Source organism: Lemur catta, chromosome 5, assembly GCF_020740605.2.
Source record: "Lemur catta isolate mLemCat1 chromosome 5, mLemCat1.pri, whole genome shotgun sequence".
NCBI classification, from domain to species: Eukaryota; Metazoa; Chordata; class Mammalia; order Primates; family Lemuridae; genus Lemur; species Lemur catta.
Genome location: NC_059132.1, coordinates 59,155,349 through 59,183,346, shown reverse-complemented (window position 1 = coordinate 59,183,346; position 27,998 = coordinate 59,155,349). Strand labels below are relative to the sequence as shown.

At 37.6% G+C, this 27,998-nt stretch overlaps 1 protein-coding gene across 3 annotated transcripts in view; it reads right to left on the bottom strand.

Annotated features, from left to right (window-relative positions):
• Window positions 1-27,998, bottom strand: part of CDKAL1 (CDK5 regulatory subunit associated protein 1 like 1) — a 584,442-nt gene that overhangs the window by 89,225 nt on the left and 467,219 nt on the right. For all 3 annotated transcript variants that reach the window (XM_045551876.1, XM_045551874.1, XM_045551875.1), the window contains one exon: window positions 20,702-20,764. In XM_045551876.1, coding sequence (XP_045407832.1) covers window positions 20,702-20,764 — 63 coding nt within the window. The remainder of the gene's footprint in view (window positions 1-20,701; window positions 20,765-27,998) is intronic.

The window sequence follows — 27,998 nt, the reverse complement described above, 5'->3', positions numbered from 1 at the left end:
ATTAGGTATGTATTTACCCATACCTTTCTTTCCCTTCCCATCTGCTTGATTTCCGTTGAGTTTTACTACCATAAGTGCACATGAGTATTGACCAAATAAATTCCAATTTAATAGTAAGTACATGTGATGTTTGATTTTTCCATTCTTGCAATACTTCACTTAAGAGAATGGTCTCCAGTTCCATTCAGGTTGTTAGAAAAGGTATTATTAATAACTCACCATTTTTTATGGCTGAGTAGTACTCCGTGGTATACATATACCACATTTTATTAATCCACTCATGTATTGATGGGTACTTGGTTTGATTCCACATCTTTGCAATTGTGAATTGTGCTGCAATAAACATTTTAGTGCAAGTGTCCTTTTGGTAAAATGACTTTTTTTCCTTTGGGTAAAATACCCAATAATGGAGTTGCTAGATCAAATGGTAGGTCTACTTTTAGTTGTTTGTGATATCTCCACACTATTTTCCATAGAGGCTGTACTAGTTTGCAGTCCCACCAACAGTATACAAGTGTTCCTTTCTCTCTGCATCCACACCAGCATCTGTTGTTTTGGAACTTTTTGATAAAAGCTCTTCTCACCAGTGTTAGGTGATATCACATTGTGGTTTTGATTTGCATTTCCCTGATGATTAGAGACATTAGGCATTTTTTCATATGTTTATTGGCCGTTAGTGTATCTTCTTTTGAAAAGTTTCTGTGCCCCACTTTTTAATGGGGCTAATTGAAAATTTGTATTGCTTTAATTACCACCTAGGTTAAAAATTTTTCTGTGGTTAAACAACCAATTTCCTTTTTAAAGTCTTATTGATGTCTTAGAAAATATATCATTCTTACCTATTCATTAAAAGAATCACAAGGTATCCCTCTTTAGAATACTGAATCTGTCTGATTACTTGAAAGTAATAAATGGTATTATGTTTTAAAAAATTTAAAAATAAAAATTTTTCACTAAATGCAGACAGGTCTCCCCTGAAACTACTTCAAATCAATAAAAATTTAACATACATAACTAAATGCTCTGAACTGATCAATAACATTTTAAGGTAGCCATCTAGTTTTATGCCTTTTTCAGTGTTAAGAATGTTAAATGACAGCTGTCTTTCCCAGTAACCCTCTCTCATGATATGTATCTTGTTGGACTGCTACCAAAACTTGCATATTGGGTAGTTAGCAACAAATTGCTTTTGACTTGTTTATGGTGACTTTTCTGATACACATATAACAATATAGTCCACACCAAAGTAATGAAGATGCATGATAACGTAGTCTTTAGGAACATACTTCTTTTAATTCCACCATGGTAGCTGGTGCAAAGAGAAAACCCGAGGATAAGAGGACTTACAGCACTGCTAATGAACGAGGAATTCCAACTTAGTACTAACTGGCAGGGCCTCTTTGTTCTGGCATCGGTGATTTCTGCTACACTTTCTTCTCACCACCTCACTTCCTCAACCCTAGACACTGTATTCCTTTGGGTGATGGCAGTCAGGGAGCAGGGAACCACCACCAGCCTGGCTTTCCACTCTGTGGCTTTCCACCAGTAGGCAGGTAAAAAGGGCAAGCTACGGATGCTGTCTTTTACACACGCTCATGTAGGTCTGTAGAACCCCAGAGCAGTAGTTGTGTTACGCTATTCCGCTATAACTTCTCCTGCAATCTGTATGCTTGGCCTCAGATCAAAGCCAAGTAACCTGGAAATTCACATTTAGTGGAGCAAATCGATCTCAGGGGCTTATTAAAATGTTAGGTCCAGTTTGCTAGAAGGTGGAGTGCGCTGGAGTTTTGAATCACAGCATAAATCGGAAATAAAGGGTGTTCTTGCTCTGCTGAATGCAAAAACTGGAAATCAATAACAGAAACAAAAATAAAAAACAATGACAAAAAAAACAAAACCACCACCAACAAAAAACAAACACCCTGTGGTGGGGTGAAAGACACAGACTCCATCAGACTCGGAGTTAGTAACTCTGACTTTATGGTATAGTTTTGTCATTAATTAGCCAACTGCCTGTGGGCCCTGGTTTCCATATTTAAAGTACAAAGAAGTATTATACGGACCTTTACAAACTCCTGATTCCTCTCTGTACTAACATTTAATATCTAAATGGATACCCTATTACTTTATGTAAGGGACAAACTTAAAAAGACATCTACAACCAATGTATTAGCATGTGAAATAGTCTAGGTAATCTTATTATGGGTTATATCTAGAATTATCAGTATAAATAATTATTCTATTTTTTTCCTCTGTTTTTTTATTTTTTTTGGGCAAACTAGAGTCAGAATGTACAATCTCCTGTCAGACATTACTATGTATGTAAGTGGATGACTGAATCACAACGACTTGGCCACCATATGCTAATGAGTCTACACACATCTAAGCAGATGCAGGCACTTTCAGGAAATTGTGAATCATGAGGTCTACTTTGGGTTCACGTATGTCAGTTAGCTTTTTGACTCTTCCTACCACAGATTTTTTTTTTGACTTATAGTATTTTAGAGAGTTTCAGTGCTCTTCTAAAACGACTTGCTTTAAAAAACAACAGAAAAGTTTAATTGGCTCACAGAAAGAACCAGAACAATATTTCTATTTTTCCCTTGGATTTCTAGCTGGTTAGATTTTTTTTTTTTTTTTTTATCTAGTTGGAGAACTCTGGTGATATTTTTCAGTATTCAATCACGTGTTTTCTTCAATCACAATAAAGTGATCTCATTGCTAATATTCTTTTACAGATGTCTAATTATACTAATATATGTTTACTGACAGAATTTATAATGATTATTGTTATAACAATTCACATTTATCCAGCACTTACTACATTCAGAGTACTGTGCCATTCTTTTCAACATACATTCTTCTTGTTTAATCCTTATGATAACCTCATGGGGGAGGTACTACTTTTTTATTTCCATTTTAGAGACAAGAAAGCTGAGCCTCAGGGAAGTTCAGTAAATTACCTACATTACACAGGTAGTAAATAGCAGATTCAAACTCAGGGTAGACTGCATCTACACCTGAAAATTGTCCAAAACAGTTTCAAAACTTACTGGGTCTTACAAATTTTATGGTACAATGGTCTACTATGTGCTGTTCAATACCCCTTAACAGAAAGATTGATGGGATATATTGTACTTAGAAGTTTGCCTTAAGAAAAGGTTGTCACTCCTCTCGAATGATATACATCCTGTTATTACAAAATGATATCTATGTTTGTCTTTTTGCCTTTGCTTCCCAGAAGCCCAGGCTTTTATTCTCAACTGTTGCAATGACTCAGATTTTGTGAGTGAACAACACAGGTCTTTTTATTTTATCCTAAAATATCTTACTATATACTTTTTATATAAGCCACTCTGATGCTTCTTTAGACAAAAGCAAAAAGAAAAAATAAAAACAAGAGGTTTTATGTAATAAAGGCAATGTGTTAGTAAAATAGAATTATATTTTAATTATAAGGATATTTTGTTGGGTTAGGTAAAGTCAACTTGACAAGGTAGTAAAATTAAAAGTAACATTAACTTTGACTTTTCATTACAGATGCTCCTCAATTTATGATGGGGTTACATCCCAATAAACTCATTATAAGCTGAAAATATCCTAAGTTGAAGATGCATTTAATACACTTAACCTATCAAACATCATAGCTACTGAACATCATAGCTTAGCTTAGCCTACCTTAAAGGTGCTCAGAACACTTACATTAGCCAATAGTTGAACAAAATCATCTAACACAAAGCCTACTGTATAATAAAGTACTGAATAACATATGTAATTTATTGAATACTATACTAAAAGTAAAAAACAGAAGTACAGTATCTACTGAGTGCATATTGCTTTCACCACATCGTAAAGCCTAAAAGGAAAATCGTAAGTCAGACCATCATAAGTGGAGGACTTTCTATATATGTTTTAACATATATTATCTCATTTGATACTCACAAAAACTTTGTGAGACATATTGCATCTGCATCCAGCTGAAAACAAACCCAGTGAGCAGAGAAAATAACTTGTCCAAGGTCATCCAGGTAGTTAAGTGGGAAAGCATTGATTTAAAGTCAGTTCTTCTGACTCTATTATACCATTCTTCTAATACTTAGTGAAGTAAGTTTTAACATGAGCAAAAAAAGTTCATAAATTCAATGACACAAATGATTTCTTATTTATAAAAATAAAGCATAACTTTTTTTTGCATTCACGTCACTAGAAATTCAACATGGTCCAATATGATCAAGCAATTCTTCTATATCTACATGTATGACATTTCAAATTAAATATATATTGCTCAAATGCCGATGAAACTTTCTAGACAGATAATATTAGCATAATCTGCATTGTTGTGAACATGTATTGTTTGTCCGTTCTACATTCATTCTTCATTCCTGGGGGAAGTTACCACTGCTCCATCCCTCGTACCCTAGCCAATGAGATCAATGGCACCCTCGACTCCTGGGGTGAAAACCTTGATTGGCTTAAGTCAATCAACACATCAATGCCCTGGCCCAATTTGGGGAAGTGCACGTAACCCAAATCAATCAGGTTTGATGGAACTTTGGTTGAGTTTTCCAAGACAGAGTCCTTCTCTCTTCTTTATATTTGGAAGCATGAAGAGTGCGGTACGGAACTGGAGCAGCCACCGTGCAGAGGTGAGCCTGAGAATAGTCTATATATCAACAACTGCCAAGTGAGGGCTGCTGGTGACTATTCGAGTCCTGAATCAAGCCTCGCACTTAATGCAAAAACTACCTTGACAGTTCAATTAAGGAAGCCAATAAATTACAAATATAAATTGTCTCTTTGTTTAAACCAGCATGCGTTGGGTTGTTCACAACATAGTCCTAAATAAAATATCTAGTAAGCCTATTAATATCCTTAGGGAAATGTCACATTATCAAATTAAGTAGAATATAGGTAAAACTAGAAATTCAAAATGGCAAACTCATACTGCTGTTTGTGTAATATAAATAGAAACCAATTCATGAGGGGCAGGGAGATGCAGCATAGGCCAGGGGAAGGTAGGAGGACTAAGGGAAGTGAAGAAGTGGAAGTACTGGGAGAAGTTGGAAAGTGAGCTGACTACAGAGGCATAAAAGGATCAAGGTTGAGTACTCAGTTGAGATGTGAAACGATAACTTCATAATAAAGCCAATTAGCATAATTCGTTCATTTATAACATTTGGAAGCAACACAACACACCCATTGCATAGACACGTGGGACCCAAGCATCGGTATATTTTACAGTATCCCAGGTGATTCTAATGTGCCAGCAAGTTTGAGAGTCTCTGGAATAGAGGAGGCACCACTCCACTAAGAGGAGCTTGTACACTCTTTATATGGCTACAGGGAAAAGACAAGACTGCTTTTGTATCATTCTCCTTAATTTTATATAAATGTAACATAACTGGGAATAGAAAAGATAGATTTTAAATATGAGATACGGAAATCCTGTGGGACCACTGCCATACACACAAGCTTTTTAATTTCCTGTGTGTGCACAGAATACAAAAGATGCTTTAAACAAATATAATCCAGAGCACGCACATACGTGAGAATCAGACACTGGAAAAACATCACGCTCATTCTTTTTAAAAAAAAATCTTTTTTTAGACAGGGTCTCTCTCTGTCGCCCAGGCTGGACTGCAGTGGCATCATCATAGCTCACTGCAACCTCAAACTCCTGGGCTCAAGCCATCCTCTTACCTCTGCCTCCCGAGTAGCTGGGACTACAGGTGCGTACCACCACACCTAGCTAATTTGTGAAAAAAAATTTTTTGTAGAGAAAGAGTCTCATTATGTTTCCCAGGCTGGTCTTGAACTCCTGGCCTCAAGAAGTCCTCTTGCCTTGGCCTTCCAAAATGCTGGGATTACAGGTGTAAGCCACTGTGCCTGGCCCATGCTTATTCTTTAAAGGAACTTTTATTCAACATCTACTATGTGTCAGCCACTGTACTATTCCTCCTGGGCTCCAGACTTTACCAACACAAGCTCTGTCCTCAGGTCAGTCATCTAGGGGAGACAGATGGGCAATGAGGTCAGGGAAGTGCAGAGACTGTGGAAGCACATGAAAGGGATCCCCAATTCCCCCGAGGAGGTGAGAGTAGAGGAAGGCAGGGGTGGCTCACAGAGGGAAGCACTGGCTCTCATTTCTGAGGGCGGCAGAGACGAAACAGATGAATGAAGCAACCACAGGTTCCAGAGACAGAAAACAGTTTGTGCACAGATATGGAGAACAGAGGGAGCGTGGAGTATTTGGGAAAGGCATATAATTTTGGCAGAGATGGAATATGAGTTAAAAGGCAAGGAGTTACTGGCCACAAAGGGCCTTATGTATCATGCTGGGGCTTTGTTCCCTAAGTGACTGAGGGTCAGAAAAGTATTTCATGCAGGGGATTAACACAATGTGAACTGCATTTTGTAAGTATCCCCATCAAAGCAGTGGAAGAATGGATTGGGTTTTAGGAGAAGCGAGACTGGAAATAGGAACGTTAGTTTGGGAGAGACGAAGGAGTCCAGGAGAAAACTGCCAAAGGTCTACAAGATGGTAATGGCCATGCAGAGGGTGACATCAAGTCTAGATAAATCACAGGAGCAGATGTGGGAAAATTTGAGCAATCAAAAGTAGTGGGTAAAGGGAGAGGCAGGAGCCCAGGACGACATGCTGGTTTGGGCCCAGCAGCTGCAGAGATGTGCGCATTTGGTTGCAAGTTACAACTTTAGCGAAAACTTGTGAGTGTTTAAACCTATCTTGTACAAAAAGAGAATGCTGAATCACTGATCAGGCCCGGAGAGGTATTCTTGATAGACCTGGAGCGTTAGCACCTGCTGACCTTAGGGGGCACCAATTCAGTGATAGTTGGGTAGCAACTGTAATCTGCTGTTCTGAGCCTTACCGCGGACCGTGACAGTATTTCAGTAAGGGATATTAGGCTTGCCTCAATTTTTCGGAGCAAATTTTCAGGTTTTGACCTTATCTTCTTCAAGTAAGTGAAAGGTGAGTGACTGTAAAGTCAGATAAACACATCAAAAATGAGTCTGATAAAAACGGACTTTTATAACACGTAGGAGTGAACTTCATTCACATGGAGATGCTCACACAGGAGCAAGAGTGCTTCAGTTCCTTCCACACAGGGCCCGGAAGCAGGGACAGGCTGGTCTGTCACAGACAGGCTGAGCTTTCAACAAGACTCGGACTCAGGCACTACCAACTAACTTTAAGGTAAGAAGATCACATTGAATTCTGGGTACATTCAAAGCCGTTCAGGGTTTTCAGGTTATGCATAAGGTGGGAAAAATAATATTAGCCAGAAAACCTGGGCTATTTGTGGAGATTCAGGTCATCCCAGCTAATCTTAATATTAACCAGAGTTCATATTTTAGCGGCAGCATGCATATCTATCTACATACTTACATATTTATACAAACAAATATTTATAAAAACACATGCTCAATGTCTCTATTTCCTGTGTCCTCTTTTTGAAGTAACTCAATCAGTACATTTCCAATTCTCAAAGATCAAAAACAGAGAAATCTATGCCATATGGAAATATTCAAATACCTAGAACCAAGTTGAAGAAAGCAGAGTCTGTATAGCCAGTCTAATATGAGAAAATCCTAAAATTCAAAAAGAAGAACATAAAGGATATGAACTCTATGAAGTAATCAAGACTTTCCTAAAGTCCATACTCTCATAGATGAGAAAGAAAGAAAAAAACAAACCTCCTGTGAGCTCACATTCAGTTAAAAAAAAAAATATGGCACTTTAAAAGGTTTTATTTCTTTATACTTTCTATAGTGGATATTCTGAACAACAATAGTCCAAGACCATATCAGTTGTACAAACAGTATAATATATTCTAAAAATACAAATTCTATAATGTAGGATTTACACAGATCTTATAAAATTCTTATTAGGATTCTGTACAGATTACGTAAAACATAATTTGAATCTTGGTTGGAAAAAAATTTATATCAACAATATTCTAAAGAATCTTTCAATTCAAAGTTTTCAGTTTTATAAATAAAGGTTTTTAAATGTTTGAACTCCAGAGGGCTCAGCTATTTTGAAAATGAAACCAAGTGCTTTGTGATAAGGTCTGGGGGTATTTGGTGTGTATGAGGGTGGGGAGAGGAGGGGTAAAGACCACAGAATGCTGAGACCACGACCACTGCATCTGCCGCTTGGAAAGAATTAAGATCTCTGCACACTCTGCTAAAGCTTTAGAAAGGAAACAGATTATTTCAATCCACAAATATTTATGGAGCAGCTCCCATATTCCAAACACTGTTTCAGGTGCTGGAGAACAGCACTGAACAAAACAGACAAAATCCCTGCTCACATTCTAATAACTATAATTTTACATTAATGGTCACAACTGTTATTTATTGAAAATGTACTACATGGTAAGCACTAGTGGTGGAGCTGCCATTCTAGAAACTATACATAACTTTACTGTGAGAATAACAGTGATTTATTGAGCACTTACTCCGTGTTGGGCATTATTCTAGATGCTTTCCATTTCATCCTTATGACAACCTTATAAAGCAAGTACTAGCAAATTTCATTGATTCTAAGATGCACATTTCTCTGTATCTATCTATCTATCTATTTCTATATACACATAAGACACATATTTAGCATCTCTCAATTTAAGACAATACTGTAATGGGCATTTTTTTTCCTTTCCTAGTGTTATATAAATGAATGGTCTTACAATTAATAGTGTTTTATAGTCTATAAAATAGGGTATTATTCTCATTTTAGAGAGGAGGAAACTGAGGCAAAGGAAACTTAAATATCCCCCAACACCATATAACTGGCACATAGAAGAGTCAGAAGTTTTGAATGTGGAGATAACTACATGAGATCAAACACCAAATTACTCTGTTTCTGTGGCTATTCCCAACAACTGAGTGACTACATTCATAAGAGAAATACAAATTACAACTATAATAGATATCTTTTTTTTTTGCCCTAACAGGGAAAGATTTTAAAAGTTAGCTGACATAGTGTATATGCGAGGGCGGGGAGAAACAAGCACTCTCTCACACTGTTGACGGGAACGTACACTGGAACATCTTGTTGAGTGGGTATCTGGCAATATAGAGCATGATTTAAAAGGCACACGCCTAATATCTAGACATTCGCTTCTAGAAATTTATCCTACAGTTAATAGTTATACATGCATGAAATGACATGCTTGTGAGATTAAACACTGCAGCACTGTTTGTAAGATCAAAAGATCAGAAGTCACTCAGAGATCCATCAGTAAGAGTCTAGCTAAATAAATATGGTACACATCTGGTATAGAATATATACAGCTATTTTTTTTAAAAAAAGAAATGAGACAGCTCTTTATGTACTGGTGGAAAATATCTCCAAAATAGGCTATAAAATGTAAAAAGAAACAGAAGAATTTGTAGTATGTTAACACTTGAATTTTAAAAAAGTATCTATCTATATAAAAACACATACCAACGTTTCTATGAAGGTATGTGTTTGTAGATGCACAAAATAACTCTAGAAACATATGCACAAAACCAGAAACAGTGGTTGCATCTGGAGAGGGGAACAGGGGTCTGTTTGTAGGATAAGGTTACGAGGGAGACTTTTTCTGAATATGATATGAAGTGCATGTATTAGTTATTTTATAATTAAAAACCAATGACAAACTTAGTACATTCTCTCACAGCTGTGGTTATCCCTACTGGGACATTCTGACTGTGTATTGGTACAGACAGCGTGAAATTGGGAATTAAGAGACAGGCTTTCAGCCCTGTTTTTGCTGTGGGATGGTGGGTAAGTGCCTGGTATAGTTATGGTACACACATCCAAAGAAGAATAAAATACACTTCATACTTGTAACATATTAAATTCTAGCCCATAATTCAATGTCTTCCCCTGGTGAGGGTGGGGGGAAAGAACAAGTAAGACGATCTCTGTTCTCAAGACGCTCACAGCGTGGCCGGGGGAACAGTGATGTCAACAAATAAATATATAACAGCAAAATAATTACGATGTAATGTTGTCATTCACCCCATTGTCCCACTGGACTGTAAGCCACTTACCCTAGTTATTAGGCCTGTCTCCTAGGAAATAACTCAAATCTTCGTTGAATGGAACTGAACCCTAAGAGCATGACAAGTCAAATAACAAAGGCACATACAAGTCGTGGTGGTAGCATGAGGAGAGAACAATTCTCTGTGTGTATCAGAAAAGAAGCAAAGAAGATGAAATTAAACTTAGTCTTGAAGAACAGATGAGTAAAAAAATCGATAGGCCTTTTCCTTCCTGAACCACAGAGGTGGGATGGAGGAGGGCGGTGGGATTACATGAGCTCTAAGGGCCTTCCCAGCTCTATAGTTTAAGACTCTTAACCGGGGAGAACGTATAAATCTAGTATTGAGCTTTCATATTACTGTCTCTAATGGAAAGGAAAGAATTATTAATAGCACAATGTACCATGTTGAAGAGCCCCCAAATTACCCCCCTTAGGCCCCCTCCAGCAGGAACACAATGGAGGGTAAAAAACAAAGAAATTGTGAGGAAATACAAAAGTACGTGGAATATTAAGAAAATATGAATACAAAGAATGCATAGAAGATAATCAGTATGCATGGAGGGAGAAACTGAAAATAGAATATAAACCAGGGAAATGGTGGCTGTTAACAGGGAGAGAGAGTAAGGGAGAGGAAGAAGAGGGGAGGAGGAGAGAAAAGGGGAAGATTGGGAGAGGGAGAGAGATAAATCATAAGAACATTAACTGTATCAACTTAAAATTTTGTTTTAAATTATTATAGAAAAGAAAGTATTGATGAGAAATAAAAAGTGAATAATAAAGCCAAACAAACAGCTTTAAAATGAACCCTGACTCTCAGCCTAAACTGAATTAGATTTGTTTTATGAATAGTAGCTGGATTCTTGTTACACTCTACAGTAATTAAAAATGGAATAGTATCCTTTCTTACCCATGTGTCTACCACATAATGATAATTAAATTCACCACAACTTGAGTCTCTAAAATTCCTTTATTTTTATTTGACACATGTGCATTTAAGTTACCTCTGAAATTCTGAAAGGCACCCAAAGGCAGAGTGTTGAATAATGGAAAATATCAGCAGTCATTAGAAGAAGCTGGTTAACTTATTTTTTTCCCAGATGCTAAAACTCTCTCCTTTCCCAATTTCAAGAGCATTAATGTATACATTTAAAAAGTGCCATAAATGCTAACTGTAATCATGTCTTCTTCATCTTGCACAAAAACCCTAGAGAGAATAAATTATTGAACCATGGAAATACTTTCATCTCATTATTCTTTGTAAACACAAGTCTGGAAATTGTTTTGTGGAACTCCTGGATCTGTATTGTAGGTTGGTAATCATCTGAGAGCAGCCTTTCAGCCGCTGTTAATCACATGCTGAGGAAGACAAAGGCAGGCCTGGGGAGCCCACTGAGCGCGCAGCATCAGCCCACACTCCACCAATCACAGGGCCCTGACAGTCTAAGGACATTAGCAGTGGAGCAAAAGAAGGAAAAAGAAATAACAGCTTCCTCACTTCTCTGGCGGATGCCAATATTACTTGCTTTAAGCATCAGTGGCATTAATGTTTCTCAGTACATCTCAATAAAAATAACTTCAGCTACAAAGAAGGTCATTAATTATATTTTATGATAAAAATGTATTGCTGAGAACAAAACTATATCTTTTAAGGGGGAGATCTGGCAATTTTCTTCCTTGAAAATATGGTATGAACACTTTGTAAATTAATTTCTTTGTACCTTCCAAGCAATTTTCCAAGCAGGTTTCCCAGGTTAAAATGTTGTCATACGACTTGAAAGAACAGAAGTCAAATGAAAAAGTTGTTTTCTCTTGTTAAATGAACTAGTAAAAGTTTGCAAAACTACATGTGACACATGTGTTAGCCTTTGATGGGGAGGCCAGGCACATTTCCACAACGATGGGATTAGGAATAGGAAGGAACTTCCCCAGGTCTTCCCATGACGTGAAGAGGAAGTTTTAAGATAATTTCTTACATCATTTTCCTTTTTGTCTTTCAAGTTTCAATTTGCCCAAGTGAAATGTGTAACATGCAACTACGGTCGCCAGCTAAAAACAGGGCACACAAATATAAATTTCAGATAAATAATGAATACATTTTTAATATAAATATGTCCCACATATTGCATGGGACAAACTTACACTAAAAAAATACTGTTTATCTGAAATTCAAATGTAGGGCTGGGTACTTTGGCTCACACCTGTAATCCCAGCACTTTGAGTCCAGGAGTTTGAGGCCAGCCTGGGCAACATATCAAGACCCTGTCTCCATAAGAAATTTAAAAATAAGCTGGGCATGGTGGTACGTGCCTGCAGTCCCAGCTTCTAAGGAGACAGGTGGGAGGATCATCTCAGCTCAGAAGTGTGAGGTTACAGTGAGCTGTGATCATGCCACTGTACTCTAGCCTGGGCAACAGAGTAAAACCCTGTCTCTAGAAAATAAAAAAACTAAAAACCCCAATTTACCTGGGTGTCCTGTATTTTTATTTGCTCACTCTGGCATGCAACAGGCCTCACATGCCCAGCAGATAGTGTGCTAGCCAAGTCTGTCCTTTGGATGGGGATGAGAGAGGTTGGTAGGTGCACACTGGTGGGGAGACATAGAAAGAATTGATGGGACAGGGGATCTATTAAGACCCTGACATTGTCAAGAGAGAAAGACAATGGTGACACACCTGAACTGGGTGCAAAGACTGATGACAGGGGACAAGTCCAGGCCTGGTGGCAGAGCTGAAGGCAAGCAGCCCAGGGATGGGCGGTACAGACGCTGGCTCTCGGTACGATGCAGTTCCTCTTCCCCCCTTTCCTGGTTTCTTTCTTATGCTAGTGAATTTCATGGAAGCAGTATAGAACCAGTGACAGTAGAAACTGAGATACTTTTAGGTTTGATGAATAATTTGAAAATATAGTTAACTGCCACATCTATGTAGGTTTTTTTGATTATTTTTTATCAATTCTTTTATACTGAATGTTCACAAAGGATTTGATCATGAACTTTTGCTTTTTCCCTATTACTGATACTCCTGGGAGTGCCTGGGTGGGGAGGTAGAAGGGACAGGAGAAAATGCTACTAAATAGGGCATTCCTAAACAATGACCTGGAGAACTTTCCAACTTCTGCATCATGACCCCAGCTGCCCAGAAAAGGAAGTCACAGATGCTAGCTGGTGTCTTGACCAACAGAACAGGATGGTACTCTATTACATACCTCTTCTAACCTGTCCTGCCGCCATTTTCCCATCTCCATGTATAGTAACTTCAGGTGATTCTCTTCTCAATTTGTCTCAGTGTTTTAGTCTTTTAGGCTCTGGCTGAGTCTGCTTCTCTGGCTTGGATATCCCCTGTAGTCTTGCTCCTACACAACCCGCCATTTCCCAACCCCCATGGTAGGGGAGTCAGGGAGGAAAGCAAGTTGGACAGGGTTCTATGAAAAACCCAGGGCCCAGCAGTACCTAACAGTCATCTGTTAGACTTTGTAGGATATTAGCCCAATTTTAATCCCAGTTTTAATCACGTTTCTTTTGCCCCAGGCTGATGTTGAATTAATCAGGTTGGGGAGGTGAGGGTGGTAGTTTTTAGGACAGGCTGGACTGCTTTATGGTCTGATTTACTGGGCAGTCATTCAGTGGAATCCTCAATACTTCCCCCATCTACTTCCATTCTCTGTCTCTCCTTAGTCTTACTCATGCCTCTATTTCCTTTTTCCTTCTTCTTTTTTGTTTTTTTAGAGAGGGAGGTCTTACTGTGTTGCCCAGGCTTGAGTGCACTGGCTATTCACTACAACCCTGAACTCCTGGGCTCAAGTGATCTTCCTGCCACAGTCTCCTGAGTAGCTGGGACTACAGGTGTGTGTCACTGTGCCCAGCCACACCTCTATTTCTACATAGAGTTTACCTACTTAGATTTAGATTTGGGGTTGGGGAAAGAGAGGCAGAGTAAGAAGGCCCACTTTGATCTTGAGCTTAAGTTGTGTTTGTTAAATCCACCTTTTATTAGAGCATTTGACACTGGATTTTCAGCTACTTGAACACAGAAGTGATGAGCACAGACTCCGGAGCTACATTTCTCTGTAACTGACTAGCTGTGTAATCTTGAGCAGTTACTTAACCTGTGTCTCAGTTTTCTAAAAACATGGCATAATAAGAATATTCACCTTATTGGGTTGGTATAAAGATTAAATGAGTTATTTGTGAATGAATGTAAAGCTCTGAGAATAATGCCAGTTACATGGTATGTTGTAAATGATTGGTTTATGATGATAATAATCATCCTAATAAAGGTCTATTCAAATTTTGTTGTCTTTGTCAATCCTCGGGGTAACTGGCAGAGTAGAGTTCTGGCATCTACGTGTACCTGGATCTATCATTTTTATAGCACCAAAATCTCTGCCTTTTGTACATACTTCCATACCTCCTATTCCTGCAGTTACAGTAACAAAATTATTAAACTAATATGTAAAAAATGTTTAGTTTTTAGAATGCCATATTAAAAGAAAAAGGGAAAAATATATAGGTACAATATCAAAGTTAAGCTCAAGGAAACATGATCTGCTACTCAACTTAAATCACCAACTGATGAAGGTTAAAAATGGATTAGGTTTGGATTAGGTTGTCATAGATCAGGATGCAAGGAGTGGTTAGAGATATGCTCTGCCAAAGCAGGCAACAGCTGGGCTATGTCTGAGTCTTTGGTGACAATTATATGGTCACTTTAGAGGGAAGATGTTTTAATAAGTGAAAGCACAGATTTTACACCAAAAGAGCTCTTCGGTATGCCCTTCATTTCGCGGCTGGGTTATTCATTTGGCTTTAGAGTGAAGTTGACAAAATGAATTTATTATTTATTGAAGTACTCACTTCCCCGTGTTTTCAAGGCCTTACCCTGAGCATGGTTTTAGTAGAAGAAAATGTGTCAATATAACAATAAGGAAACTCAATCAATTACACATTTATTCGGTTGTTCCTGATATTTGGCAACAGTCCTAAAATTACTTTTTAAACACTTTTTTATTTTTGCCAAAGATGGGAAATAGAGTTAAGTGCACAAATGGCTTTGGACAATCTGCCGCAGAGAACTGTTTTAAGCATGGCATAAACATGCCAAATCAATAACTTGTTTCTTTATCTGCATGTGCCATGAAAATCTGGCTATCATAGAGTGCCGGATCCATTAAAAACTGAATTTGCTATTTCCAGACAGCAGATAGCTCAAAGCTCCACAGGGCCAGCAGGCAATAATCCAAATTCACATCTCTCTCTCTAGAAGAACAACTCAAAGCACTCTGTTGTTACATTATGTTATTCAAAGCACACGGGATAATGAAGGCTTGACAACACTGTGGCTGCCTCAGGATCGAGTCAAATGGTCATTATTCTTCGAACACAAAGAGCTGCGTGGAGTAACTTTTGTCATTTTAAATCACTAGACAAATGTGATTAACAGAGAAATGTAAATCAATAAATGATTTCTGAAATGAAATTGTCCCTTTTGCTTAGGAGGTATGATGCATGTTTTCATGAAGCTTGGTGTCATAGAGACCACTAGACTCTGAGAGAGGAAAGGATGGCAGTATAACCCAAGATTTTTGACAGATTTTTGCTGTATGCTTTTGCCTAAAGTTGTAGAAAATATTATTTTACATTTTTATTATGTAATATTTCACTGTATACTAGTAGATAAGAATTCCCAGACATGTCTGTATTAACAAGAGTTCTTAAGGTAGTCTCAGGAAGTTTGAATTATTGAAATACATACCAATATTTTTTGTGTATTTAATATTACAATTAAAAATCCATTATACTGAAATACTACTTATAATTATTCTACTCAAGTTATGCCTAGAACAATTTTCAAGATAAAAATATAATAATAAATCTCAAAGACTTTAATATTTCTATAGTATCTAATCATATAAATAAATAATTTAGGGTAATATTGATTCTACTTTCCTCACCTTTTATGCTCACACACATTTTTTGTCCCTCACCCAACTACCAACACTAATCTCGAGTAATACTTCATTTATCCCAATTTATTAAGAACCAGTTGTTCCCAAGAGAGTTTTCAAGATAAGTAAAAGTTATTCTTAAAATATCAATGTTTCTAAAAATAGGATATATATCTACTATTTTTAAACAAAACGTCTGTTTCTTGATGTAAATTAATACCAACTATTTTACCCTAGGACTATAGAAATGTATAGGAGAACTAGGTATTTGAGTCTAAATTAAGTGGTCTTGGGCAGCTGCACTTTTAGAGTCCCTTTGTTAATGACTTTACAGTTTTATGGCCTGTCCTTGCTTTCATTTAGTATGCTGTCACTTCTTACTGGAGCTCTGACTTCTTGAAACAATAACTACTCTCTTTTTAACTGCTGTTAGGGTTGACGGAGGTTTGGGAAACCAGGCATCTATGTTTGCTAGAATTGATTTAAAAACAGAGTGGACTGTTTTGTGGATGGGGGACTGAAGAAGGAATGAGCTGGGGGAGAGAATTAAACACTAATTTGAACAGTCTGGGCCCAAGTTGGCTTTTGTGGAGCTTCTGAGCTGTGTTTTAGATAGCTGAGATTGCTGCCCAAAACATGCTCTGGTGGAGTAAAGCAATAATGTTTGTATTCTTTCTAAGAATAGGTGAATTTATCAAGTGCATTCACATATAACGACTGTTTTTTGACACATATGAATTTGTTTACAGTTCAGTTGATACAGGTCTACATATATAGAAAGGTTTTTAAAATAATGGTAGTCACCAAAAGAAAAAGAAAAGCCCACTTCACCAACACAGGGGTTACATAACAATGTTTCTTCCTAAGTGTGTCCACTGACTTATGTCTCTATATGTAGGAAAATTAATAAGTCACTAAAAGAAAATGAGAAGCCCACTTCACACAATACAGAAACAGTAATAGTGACTACCCATTGAAGACTCACGTTTAATGGTGGAGTATACATTAATTCAAACAGATCACGTGTGTTCAGGAACTTACTCAATTTTGCAGATGTTAACAATCACTATAGACCTAAATAGAATCTCCTAACTTTTTCCTTCTAAGCATTTTTGTTTTTTATATTAACTTTTTACCTTAGCAGATTATAAACATCTGTGTTTAGCTAATAAACCTAGATTTCCTCCAAACACATAATTCTGATAAAATCTAACAAAAAAGAAGGAGAGAATGAAAAAGAAAGAGACATTTTTTATGTGCATGGCAATATTTTCTTCAGGCCAAGTATACACAGTGCATGCTAATTTGCATGGCTTTAATAAAAGTGTTCTATTATAATTATAGCCTACGCTAACTTACCTGTGGACTTATCTAAAAGAAAACTTCAACTCTAGGTTGACTTTCTGTGACCTGGAAGGCCTCGGGCCCTGTAACTTTTCGTGGAAGTTAGTACAGTGTGTTTCCAGAAACTATAAACTATGTTTATTATCTGTTTATTAAAATAACAGAGAAAAGATTATAATGCATAAAATATAACCAGATTACCTGCTACTTTGGATTACCTTTACTAACGTTCCTTTTTGTTAGGACAGATAAATAGGAATTAGCTTTGGCCAAGCCTTTTTGTATAAGTCTTTTTTTATTATAAGAATTCCTGAAAACAATTTTCAAAAACTGGACATGGAGTCAGAGACAACAGTTCAAAATTAAATTCTAGTTTCAAACAACATTTCTTAGTGTAAGAAATCAAGTATTTCCTAAGACTCATTCTGGGTACACATTTTTCTCTGAGCTTTATTTACTTTTTTTGCAACAGCATTTAGGAGAAAACCAACTGACCATTTACAATCTAAACAATGGCTTTAGGGTATGATTAAGAAATGCACCTGGCCTCACTCAAAGGACACATTTGTTTAACCTGGTGACTTTCCTGCATCTGGGGTCAGGCAGGACTCTTGGTTGGGGGAGTGGCAAGAAGAGCAAATATAACTGACTCACTGAGAACAAAACGGGTGTCCTACCTACCCTTTGTAATTACAACTGTTTTAACAGTTTCTAGTAGGCAAGGCTATCATTTAAGCGACCCACTATAATTTGGGATGAAACCCCAGGAAATTATGCCAACTTTAGAGCAGAAGTTGCATTTCTGAGTTTACTCAGCATAATGGACCCACTGAAATGCTGAGTATCCTTTCTTTGGCATAAATTTACGTCAAGGGGAAAATTAACACTAAAAGGAATTTGGCTAATGAGGAAAAGAATATCACAACATTCACTCCCAGGAGCAGACCATAGTTTATTTTACTTTTTGCATCTTTTTATCATGGAAAATTTCAATCATATAGAAAAACATGCAGAATAGAATAATAAACCCCCACAAACCCATCACTCAGTTTTGATAGTCATCAAAACACGGCGAATTTTATTTTACTGTACCCTATCTACTCCTCTCTTTGAATTTTTAAAAAGCAAACCCCAGACAGAGGATATTACATTTTATATAAGCTTTCATTACAATATTTGTATATATATTTTCCTAAGGATCACTAGAGAAATCTCCTTGAGCATGAGATGTTTACACCAACTTTAACCACATCTTGTAAAACGTTTTACACTAAAACCTATCTGCCTAGAAAGCTAATTTGCTTGAATATAACTGGGTAATTAAAATGACAAAATAACGTGGAAACACAACCATCTATTAATTTATGCAGGGGAAAAAAAGCAACATTCTCAGATTGAGAAATCAGTGCATATTACTTTATCCTTATGGTTCCAGTCTTCCTGGACATTCCAATAAACAAGAGACAAGGTTAAAAGTAATATGGTTAGATTTGCCTGGATAGAGCTTGGAAAATGGGAGGAGGCTACAAGGGGGCCAGGAGCTGCCTACAACAAAACTTTTCCTTCTTCCTTCACTACACACATACAGAATAAAACAGAATGCCAACAAGCCACATCTTAAGAGCTTCAAAAAGCACTCATCAAGTAGTCTAGCTACTTACAGTAATTTATTACTGATCTTAAAGTAAAGATCAAAAGGAACTCCATCTAGCATTTATATTCAATTCCTCATTGCCTGATGCCTAATTTGTAGGGGAATGAAGGGAAGCCAAAATAATCTGAGGTGACTTTGATACAATGCCACAAAGGATATGAAGAGGAAGCTGGTAGAAGCTACAAATGGCTAGGTTCCATTAAGAGTTCTAATAAAAGAATAATGGAATTTCCCTTAACTGTGAATTAAAAAATGTTAGAAGTGGGCAAAATTTAGGCAAGTCAGGCAAAACCTTTGATTTGTCGTAGCCTTGTGTGTGTGTGTGTGTGTGTGTGTGTGTGTGTGTGTGTGTGTGGTTAAATGTTAACTTTAACCACTATTACACTTATGTTCATTAAATGACTTCATCTTAAAAAAATGCAACATTACCAGCAGAAATCTGGCCAATCTCATTCCTTTTGCTGTTATATTACTTATCAGCCTGCACCTTCTGTCTGCATTGTCAGACACTACTGGCTCTCTCAATCTCTTTCAAACAAATTGCTGTATTTTGCAAAGTGATTGATTTAGCTTGAAAAATGTAACTCGAAATGATACAATTTTTAGTATTGTATATCACCATGGTCACATGGATCATAAACACCTCTTTTACAAATTTTTGGTGCTTAAGTCAATTGGTCACTACAGAAACACTAGAAGCTATTCAAATTCTTTCAACTTCTATGAAATGACACAATTTTTTCCTCCTGAATCCAGACATCTCTGGATTCTCAACTGAGGAAAGTAGTTTTCACACTACTTATTTTGGCTAGTTAAAAAATCCCCACCACATGTCTCCCTGTAAATTCATAGATAAAGATTTAAGTTTATATTAGCATTTCAACTGTGTAAATTTTTTGTTTGCTTCTGAAATCACTCCGAATTAACAGATTTACTGGAAGCTTACATGGCATAGAAGTTTTGTACAAGTCTCAGAAATCTTGTAATATACTTCCCCATGAAGATGCAGTGTTAAGCATTTTCTTAAAAATGGCTATGTATGGGCTTTTTTTTTTTTTAGAGTCCTTATTTTTTACAAATATGTGGTGAAATACCTAGAAGTGAAAAGATGTCTGGGAATTCTTCAGATATGGAGGGTAGAGAGTGTGGGGTATAAATGAAACCAGACTGGCTATGAATCTACAAAGCTGTAGGATGGGTACATGGGGTTGTTATGCTATTTGGTGTTCCGCATAGTAAAACTCTTGGCAGTGGGTATTTCAGATATAAATGCTGTGCACTGATTTTTGTCAGGATTTTTATTTAGAAAAATAACTTTCTAACAGGAGCAATGGAGAACCAAGATTTGGCACTCAATATTTCAACTATCTTTACCAATCCAAAAGCCAACCACTACAGTGGTTGGAAAGAAAAAACAAAAAGCAACCAAACAAAAAACACCCCAAAAAATCTGTCTTTTCACAGTCCTTGAGATTTCAGTGCTAATATGTAACTAGATTTTAATGGGAATAAAATATAATTATTTTAGTTCAGAAATACAAAATTTCTGTTTTCTTTAAGAGGGATAGAGTTGAAAAATTAAAATTGAAATAAAAATGTAATTGGTAAGTATGTTTCAGAATCACCATATATTGGCGAAAATTGTGCTGTGCACTCAGAAAAACTTGTAATACTTAATACGCTAATAACATGCTTCTCTTACCTTGTGATCATATGGATTGTAAGAATGGAAGACCCGAGAGAGATCTTTTGTCCTCTGCTTTTTCTGTGGAAAAAACAAAACACAATTGAGTTGGCAGCTGTCAAAAATATCTATATCTATCTATATAAAGCTACTGTTTAGTTAGAGAGTCTTCTTTTGTGCAAGCCGAGGAGACACATGGATGCAATTAGAAACCACAGTCACTTGATAGTTTATGTGGGTCACTGTTGAGGAGCAGCTAGGCAGCCTCTTCCTAGAAGGTTTCATAATTAAAACACTAATCACCATCAAAATCTCTACTTAAAAATGCATAACTCAGAGACTAAAAGGAGGAAAAAACTGTGATAAGAAAGAAAACTCAATACACATTTAGGGCACTTCCAATTTCATTGTAATACCAACTGCTGTTCCTCAGAACACATCCATTTAAACCACCACCTCCTCAGGCTTCCTGGTCACAGCTTCAGTCTGTCTGTCTGAGCCTGCAGCTGTGAGGATACCTTTGTTCTGTCACTGCTATATAGCCCAGGTGCCTTGCATGGTGTTTTACATGCAGTAGGTACCCAATAACTACTGGCTAAATTAATAAAGGAATGTATCTGAGTTAGACAGGCATATAATTATTAATATCTGCACTGATGACATATATGTGCCTCATATATAGCTATGAAAAGAGAGGGCTCTTTTCAGTTCTAATGACGTGTTTTTCTCAAGCTGAACCCAGACACTACAGAGTCCCCTCTCCATCCCTGTTCCCCAGTGTCTGTGACAAGCAACAAGTCTGGAGTTCTCTATGATAGCCAACTTTAAAAGCAGCTTGTTTTCTCATCCGCTATGATCTGTCCAGCTCCCATAACCACTATGAACAATTTATGTATGGTTCCAAATATTCTAGGCATACATATGCACTCACAGTTATTATTATCTTCAAAGAAAGGATATCATTCTATATACAATCATCCCTTGGTAACCCCCACAGATAACAAAATCTGCTGATGCTCAAGTTCCTTCTATAAAATCATGCGATATTTGCATATAACCTATGCACATCCTGTATACTTTAAATTATCTCTAAATTGCTCATACCTAATACAATGTAAATGCTACGTAAATAGTTGTTATACTGTATTGTCTACATTTGTACTATTTTTAATTGTTGTACTGTTTTTTTTTTCCTGAATATTTTTGATCCACAACTTGTTGATTCTGCAGATGTGGAACCTGTGGATATGGAGGGTGGACTGACTGTACATTGTTTTGAACTTTACTTTTATCCACTTTTCACAATTTATCCTTGTCAAACTTCCATGCTAGGATATATGGATCTACAATCCTTATAGGGACAAGACAGCTAATTGTTACTATGCCTCCTATGTTCATCCTAATGTGTCAGGATATAGGTTATGACTGGTTCTTGTATGATCTTCATTGAACAAGTAGGACCAAGGAATTTTGCTGGATAGTTGTTCATTTGGTTTGGGCTTAAGGGACTACTGTCAGAAGTAGATATGGTTGGGGCAGAGATTCTAGATGAAGGGTGGCTTTCTCTGTAAAGGGCCAGATGGTAAATACTTTAGGATTTGTGGGCCATATGGTCTCTGTTGTAATTACTCATCTCTGCTATTATAGCATGAAAGCAGTAATAGATAATAACAAATAAATGGGAGTGGCTGTGTTTCAATAAAACTTTATTTATAAAAACAGGCAGTAGGCTGGATAGGCCAATAGGCCATAGTTTGCCCTGTTCTGGATTTCAGAAAATACAGCTCTGGGCTGTATGGCCTCTGAGGAAGAAGGGCAATGGTTTTCAGTTAACTGGATTAATGCATATAACCTTCAATATTCATAGCTAAAACTTTACTGTATTTATGTCTGATAAATTTGTTGTCAGAAAATAGGGCATTGTTTGCTCACTGGCTTCTTTTGGGGCTAATACAAATAGTGTTATTTACTTATTTATACTCCACTTTCCTCCCCAAAATGATGTAGCTTATGATAAAAGGCAGATATAGGTTTTTTACCTTCAGTGCATTCTATATACAGTAGAGAGTATTCCGAGTTGGTTTCTGGAGCATGCTGAATTAGATATGGGGCTTTCAGAACATTCTGTATTCACACTGTAACTGCTGATAACAGATGCTCTGAGAATAGCTCCTTTACTAAGTTCTAGCACTAAAGCCACACTGAAGGTTTCATGTACAAGCAACTAAACCATGGCCATTATTACTAGTATGTCAGTTTCTCCTATGTAGGCAATGTTAAGAGTACTATTCTACAAAACTTGTTGAGCCTTGCTATCAGCAGTTTTAACTGAAACTAAAAGTTGAGCCAAACATGGAATAATTAGGTATTTTCCTATTGCATCACAGTGCATGTCTAAATTACCTCCCACTTTTTAGCCTGTTAAAACAAACATCTTAGTCATGCAACCACCTGTTAATTCTCCAAGTGTTTAAAAAGTAAACATGTTAAACAAGCTGTGTGATGAACTGGTAACGAAGGTGGCCAAAGTACAGTGAGTACGGCAAATGTTCCTCCCAGATCATACGTGGTACCTTCAAGTCACCTTCATCATTAATCCCAAGGTACGCGCCACAGAGATGAGAGGATATTTAAAAGTAACTACATGCTCAGTCCTGTAGTCTCTGTGGGTTGCCGTTGGGTTTTAAAAAAATGAGGCAGTATGAAAGCAAGCTTGATAAAACTTCTAGATTACTGAGAAGCTGAACCTCCGCAATCTCCATTCCATAGGCACTTCATAAATTGCTTTTGTGTTCCACTCTCCAAGGACAGAAAACACTGATGACCTCTTTTGTCTTATGCTCATGTTTAAACTCCTTTCCAGACAAAATCAAACAAAACTGAGGGCCCCAAGGGAGCATTTATAACAGCTCTGGTTGTTAGACAATGTTGTCGTTTCAATTTTTATCAAAGGTACGTAACAGAGCTCAGATCTGAAAGAGGCTCCACATGTGATAAGAACCTGTATTATGAATGTGAGGTTATACAAGCAATTGAAATTTAGCAATATCCACTAACTTCTTTTGGCTCCCCGAACCAATCAGAATTGGTTCTGGGGCACTTTCTGTGCCCATTCTCTTGTTGTTGACTAAAGCTTTCCCAAATAGTGTTATTATAATATAAGGTAAAGCTACAATAAGACTATGGACTTCATTTCTACATACAGATTCTTAAAAATGGTAAAGCCTGTAAGCTTTGAAGAGTCTGATGGGTTTAAGGTATATTATAATAAAATTTAAATGTTCAGCAAGCCTTCACCATACTTCGTAAGAAGCCAAATGAGCAGGTTTGAGTTTCAACGTATTTTTTCCTGCTCCCTATTTGGCAAAGTGCCTCAGTGGTTAACTGGTCAACTGGAAGGCAGCAGCAGAAAGGCAAGGGGAAAAGGTATAGAGCCAGGACAACCATGAACTGGACAATCAGGTTCTGAACAGCTGAACTTTATGTCATGCAGGGGCACCTGATGGTCTGCTGACAACTAAGAGGGCTTTGCTCTAAAAAAGTTCCCAGAGAGACCAGAGTCAGATTCTAGGTAATAAAGGCTTGGTCTAGAGACCAAGGACTGGTGACTTAATACGTGCTAGGGACAGGCATTCAGTAGGGAAGTCAGAGATCCACATCCTAAGGCAAAAGGGCTGAAATAGCAAAGAGGCACAAGACAAAAACAACAAATGACTGAAAGTCCAAGGGTCGTTGGTGAAGAACTGGTCAGGAACTGAGATGGTCACAGTGAGGACAAAGGCTGAACAAGCAGCAGTAAGAGACATGGAAGTCAGGGATAGGAAATGAAGTCACCAGTAAATATTGCAGGTAAATGAAGGTGTTAACTACCAAGGATGTGGCCTGAGTCTAAGGTACCTCTCATGTTTACCTGGGGATCTCCTAGCTTACTTCCAGCAGGGGCAACATCCAAGAATAAAAATACTGAGTCTATAGATAGATTCATGTCTTTATAGACTATAAGGAAGTAGGCTGAGTATAGGCACAGGGAGATAGAAAAGGAAGTAGCTTTGTTGAATTGAAGAAATGGCTAAATGATTAGAACACATGATGCAAAAAATGTAATGACAAGTGATCAAATTCAGGTTTCAGGAAGAGCTTCCTAGTAGTGTTAAAGATGTAGCCCACATGAGAGCAAGGCTAGAGGCTGAAGATAGCATAAGAGGCTGTTGCAATAATTCAGAAAAAAAATATCAACACCCCAAATTAAGCTGGGGACAAGGGGAGAGGGTGGGATGGATTTGAGAAATAGCTAAGAGGCAAGATGGACAGCACTTGGTGATTGATTAGATAGGAGTACCCAGAGGCAAAAGCAGAGGAGGACTCCAAGATTTCTGGCTCAGATAACCAAGGGAGGGAATATCCTTCACTGACAGAAAAATCTGGACAGAGAAACAGGTTTTGGAGCCTAGAGGAGGAAAGGGGAATTCAGTTTTGAATACAGGGAATTTGAGGTGACTGAGACATTTGGAGAAAGAATGAGGAACAAGTTAGATACAAGGGTATGGTGCTCAGAAGAAAGACATGGCCCATGGACTTGGGAGTCATGAGCACATTGGTGTAATTTAAAGAGGACAGGGATGAGATCACACAGGGAGAATACAGAGTGAGGGAGGCAAGAAGATAAGACTGAGGTTGAAATTCTAGCAAACAACAGCTGTCTAACCTTGGGCCAGCTATCTGCTCTGTACTCCTACAGAAAATAAGGGAGTTGGATTAGGCCAGTGGTTCCTAACTCTGGATGCAGGTTACAATTAGTGGGGAACTTTTAAAATACACCAAAGCGCCAGCCCTAATCCCCAGTGACCCTGCCTTAATTGGTCTTGTGGGACCTGGGCAAGCGTAGTATTTAAAAGCTCTCAGGTGTTTCCAATGTGGAGCCAAAGTTGAGAATCACTAGTGAAGATGATCCCTCAGGTCTCTTCCAACTGTTAACCTCTATGCTTCTAGATCAGTTCCCTGCCCTCCTCCGGCTATGGCCGTTGTATGTTCTGAATTCTATCAGGTTTTTTCATTCTTAACCTTTACATTACACCTGCAGCTTTGCCTTATTTCCTGACCTCTTCCTTTACTCAAAAATGGACTCTATACACAGGAATTCCTCTGGGGCACATTAAGGGTTTGGCTGCAGAACAGGCTGCTGCTATATATTTAGTTTCCTACGTGGTGAGTGCTTCTGAAAAATAAATGGAAAGCTAATTTAATAAATCTGAATCTTTATTTTGTTATCAATGTATAAAACATCAGAAGCTTAATTAAAAGCACTTGACAATATCAGCACTCAATCACAATCTCACTTTTATATTATACATATTTCAACGGTATCCCTAAGATGATAATATTCATTCAAGATCAATGAGAAGGAAAAAAAGGTCCCTGGAATTTAAACAGTGAACTGAAATCAATTTAGAAATCAATGATATGAAATGTGGTTGATGATCAAAAATACTCAACAAAAAAAAACCCCAACAGGGAAACAGGCAAACTCTTCAAAATCTCATCTGCTTTTCCTTTCTAAGGCACATATAATACTTCCTTATTCTTTTATGAGAAATAACTCTACTGAGAGAACAGCAGGGAAAACTACAACAAAATAAACCTACTCTATCCTATATATTTGTTCACTCCTTACTTTCTAGTAAGAGCTGCAAAATAACTGAGATGATCATAAATGCTGCTCACTGCAGTCTTGAATTTCCTTCTCTCCATCCAGTCACAGCAAAGTCAAGGAAAGTTATCAGGTTCATTAGTCTCTCGCATCTCCAAACAGGGGGGTATTTCTTAGAGGACACCAAAATAGCAGACTTCTCTAAGAGGAGAAGTTAGAAAATGATAAGTGAATTTGTTCACCCAACCATAATGGCATTCACATAATATAACCAGGCAAATACGGAAATGTGCAGCTGATTTTAAAGCATAGTTGAGATCAGTGGGAAACACTTTTTTTCAGCCTTATGGTTTTTAAAATAATCCTCGTGGAAGGAAGGTGCAACCATCAGCCTCTCATTTTCACAGGGAGTGGGGAATGGGGGCCGTGGGTAGAGGGGCAGGCACCATTTGCCCTGGCAGGACCTTAACTAGACAACAAATGCTGAAGAAAATGCAGACAGGGAATTCTGTGTTCATTTAGTGATATCCGATAAAAGAAAATGCAAGTTTAGCCATACCTTGTCCTATCAAGCTCACTTTATTTTCTAAAGAGAACATTTGTTTGCAAGGAAAGGTCATTCTTTGGCACCAAAGGCATGGCTGGCACATGAGAAAGGAAGGAGACCTAACCAATTTGTGGTAATAGGTGTTGCCAAAACGAACGTGTATGAGTAGTTAGGCCAGAAATAGCCCTACAAAATAGGTCAAATCCCTGCAAAGTAAAAAGACAAAGTCGAAAGGCACTAAGTACCACATACCACACAATGGTTCATTCAAATGTCCTTTGTATGGTAACTTCTAGGTGCCCAAAGGTCTCTACACAAAAAGGTGAGTTGCTGTATATATTAACTCAGTATCACTAACCTTCACTCTGCCCTTGTAACTGAACACAATAGAAGAGATAACTTTACCTCTTATCTGGATTATCATAGCGATGTTTTCTTTCCTGGACGATCTGGGTCCAATCTTCACCCTCTAAATCAAGGTTGGCAAAACATGGTCTGTGGGCCAAATACTACTGGCTGCCTGTTTTTGTACAGTATGCAATTGGTTTTTACATTTTTAAATGACTGAAGACAGAACCCAAAAGAACAATATTTGTGACATGTAAAAATTACATGAAATTCAAATTTCCACATCTAGAATTTCATTGGAACACAGCCACGCTCATTCCTTTATGTAGTGTCTACAGCTGCTTTTCCGCTACACCGGCAGAGTTGAATGGTTGCAACAGAAACCCTGTTGCCCATAAAGCTGAAAATATTTACTATGTGGCCCTTTCTGGAGTTTGCCAACCCCTGCTCTGAACCATTGGTTTGCAACCCTGGCTGCATGTTGGAATCACCTGGGGACTTAAATAATACTGAGGTCTGGGTCTCAGTGCCACAGATTTTAATTTAATTGAGACAGGGTGCAACCTGGGAGTTGGGATTTTAAAAATCTCTCCTGCTGATACTAATCGTGAAGCCAGGGTTTAGAACCATTGCTTAATCCACCTCTTTACTGAGGCCAGAGTGAGTTTTATAATGAATGGTCATCTAACATCACTCTCCTCTTTTAGGGCTCCCTGCTGCTCAGAGAATCAAGTTTCAAGTATTACATTAAGGCTTGTCCTACTTTTCCTGTT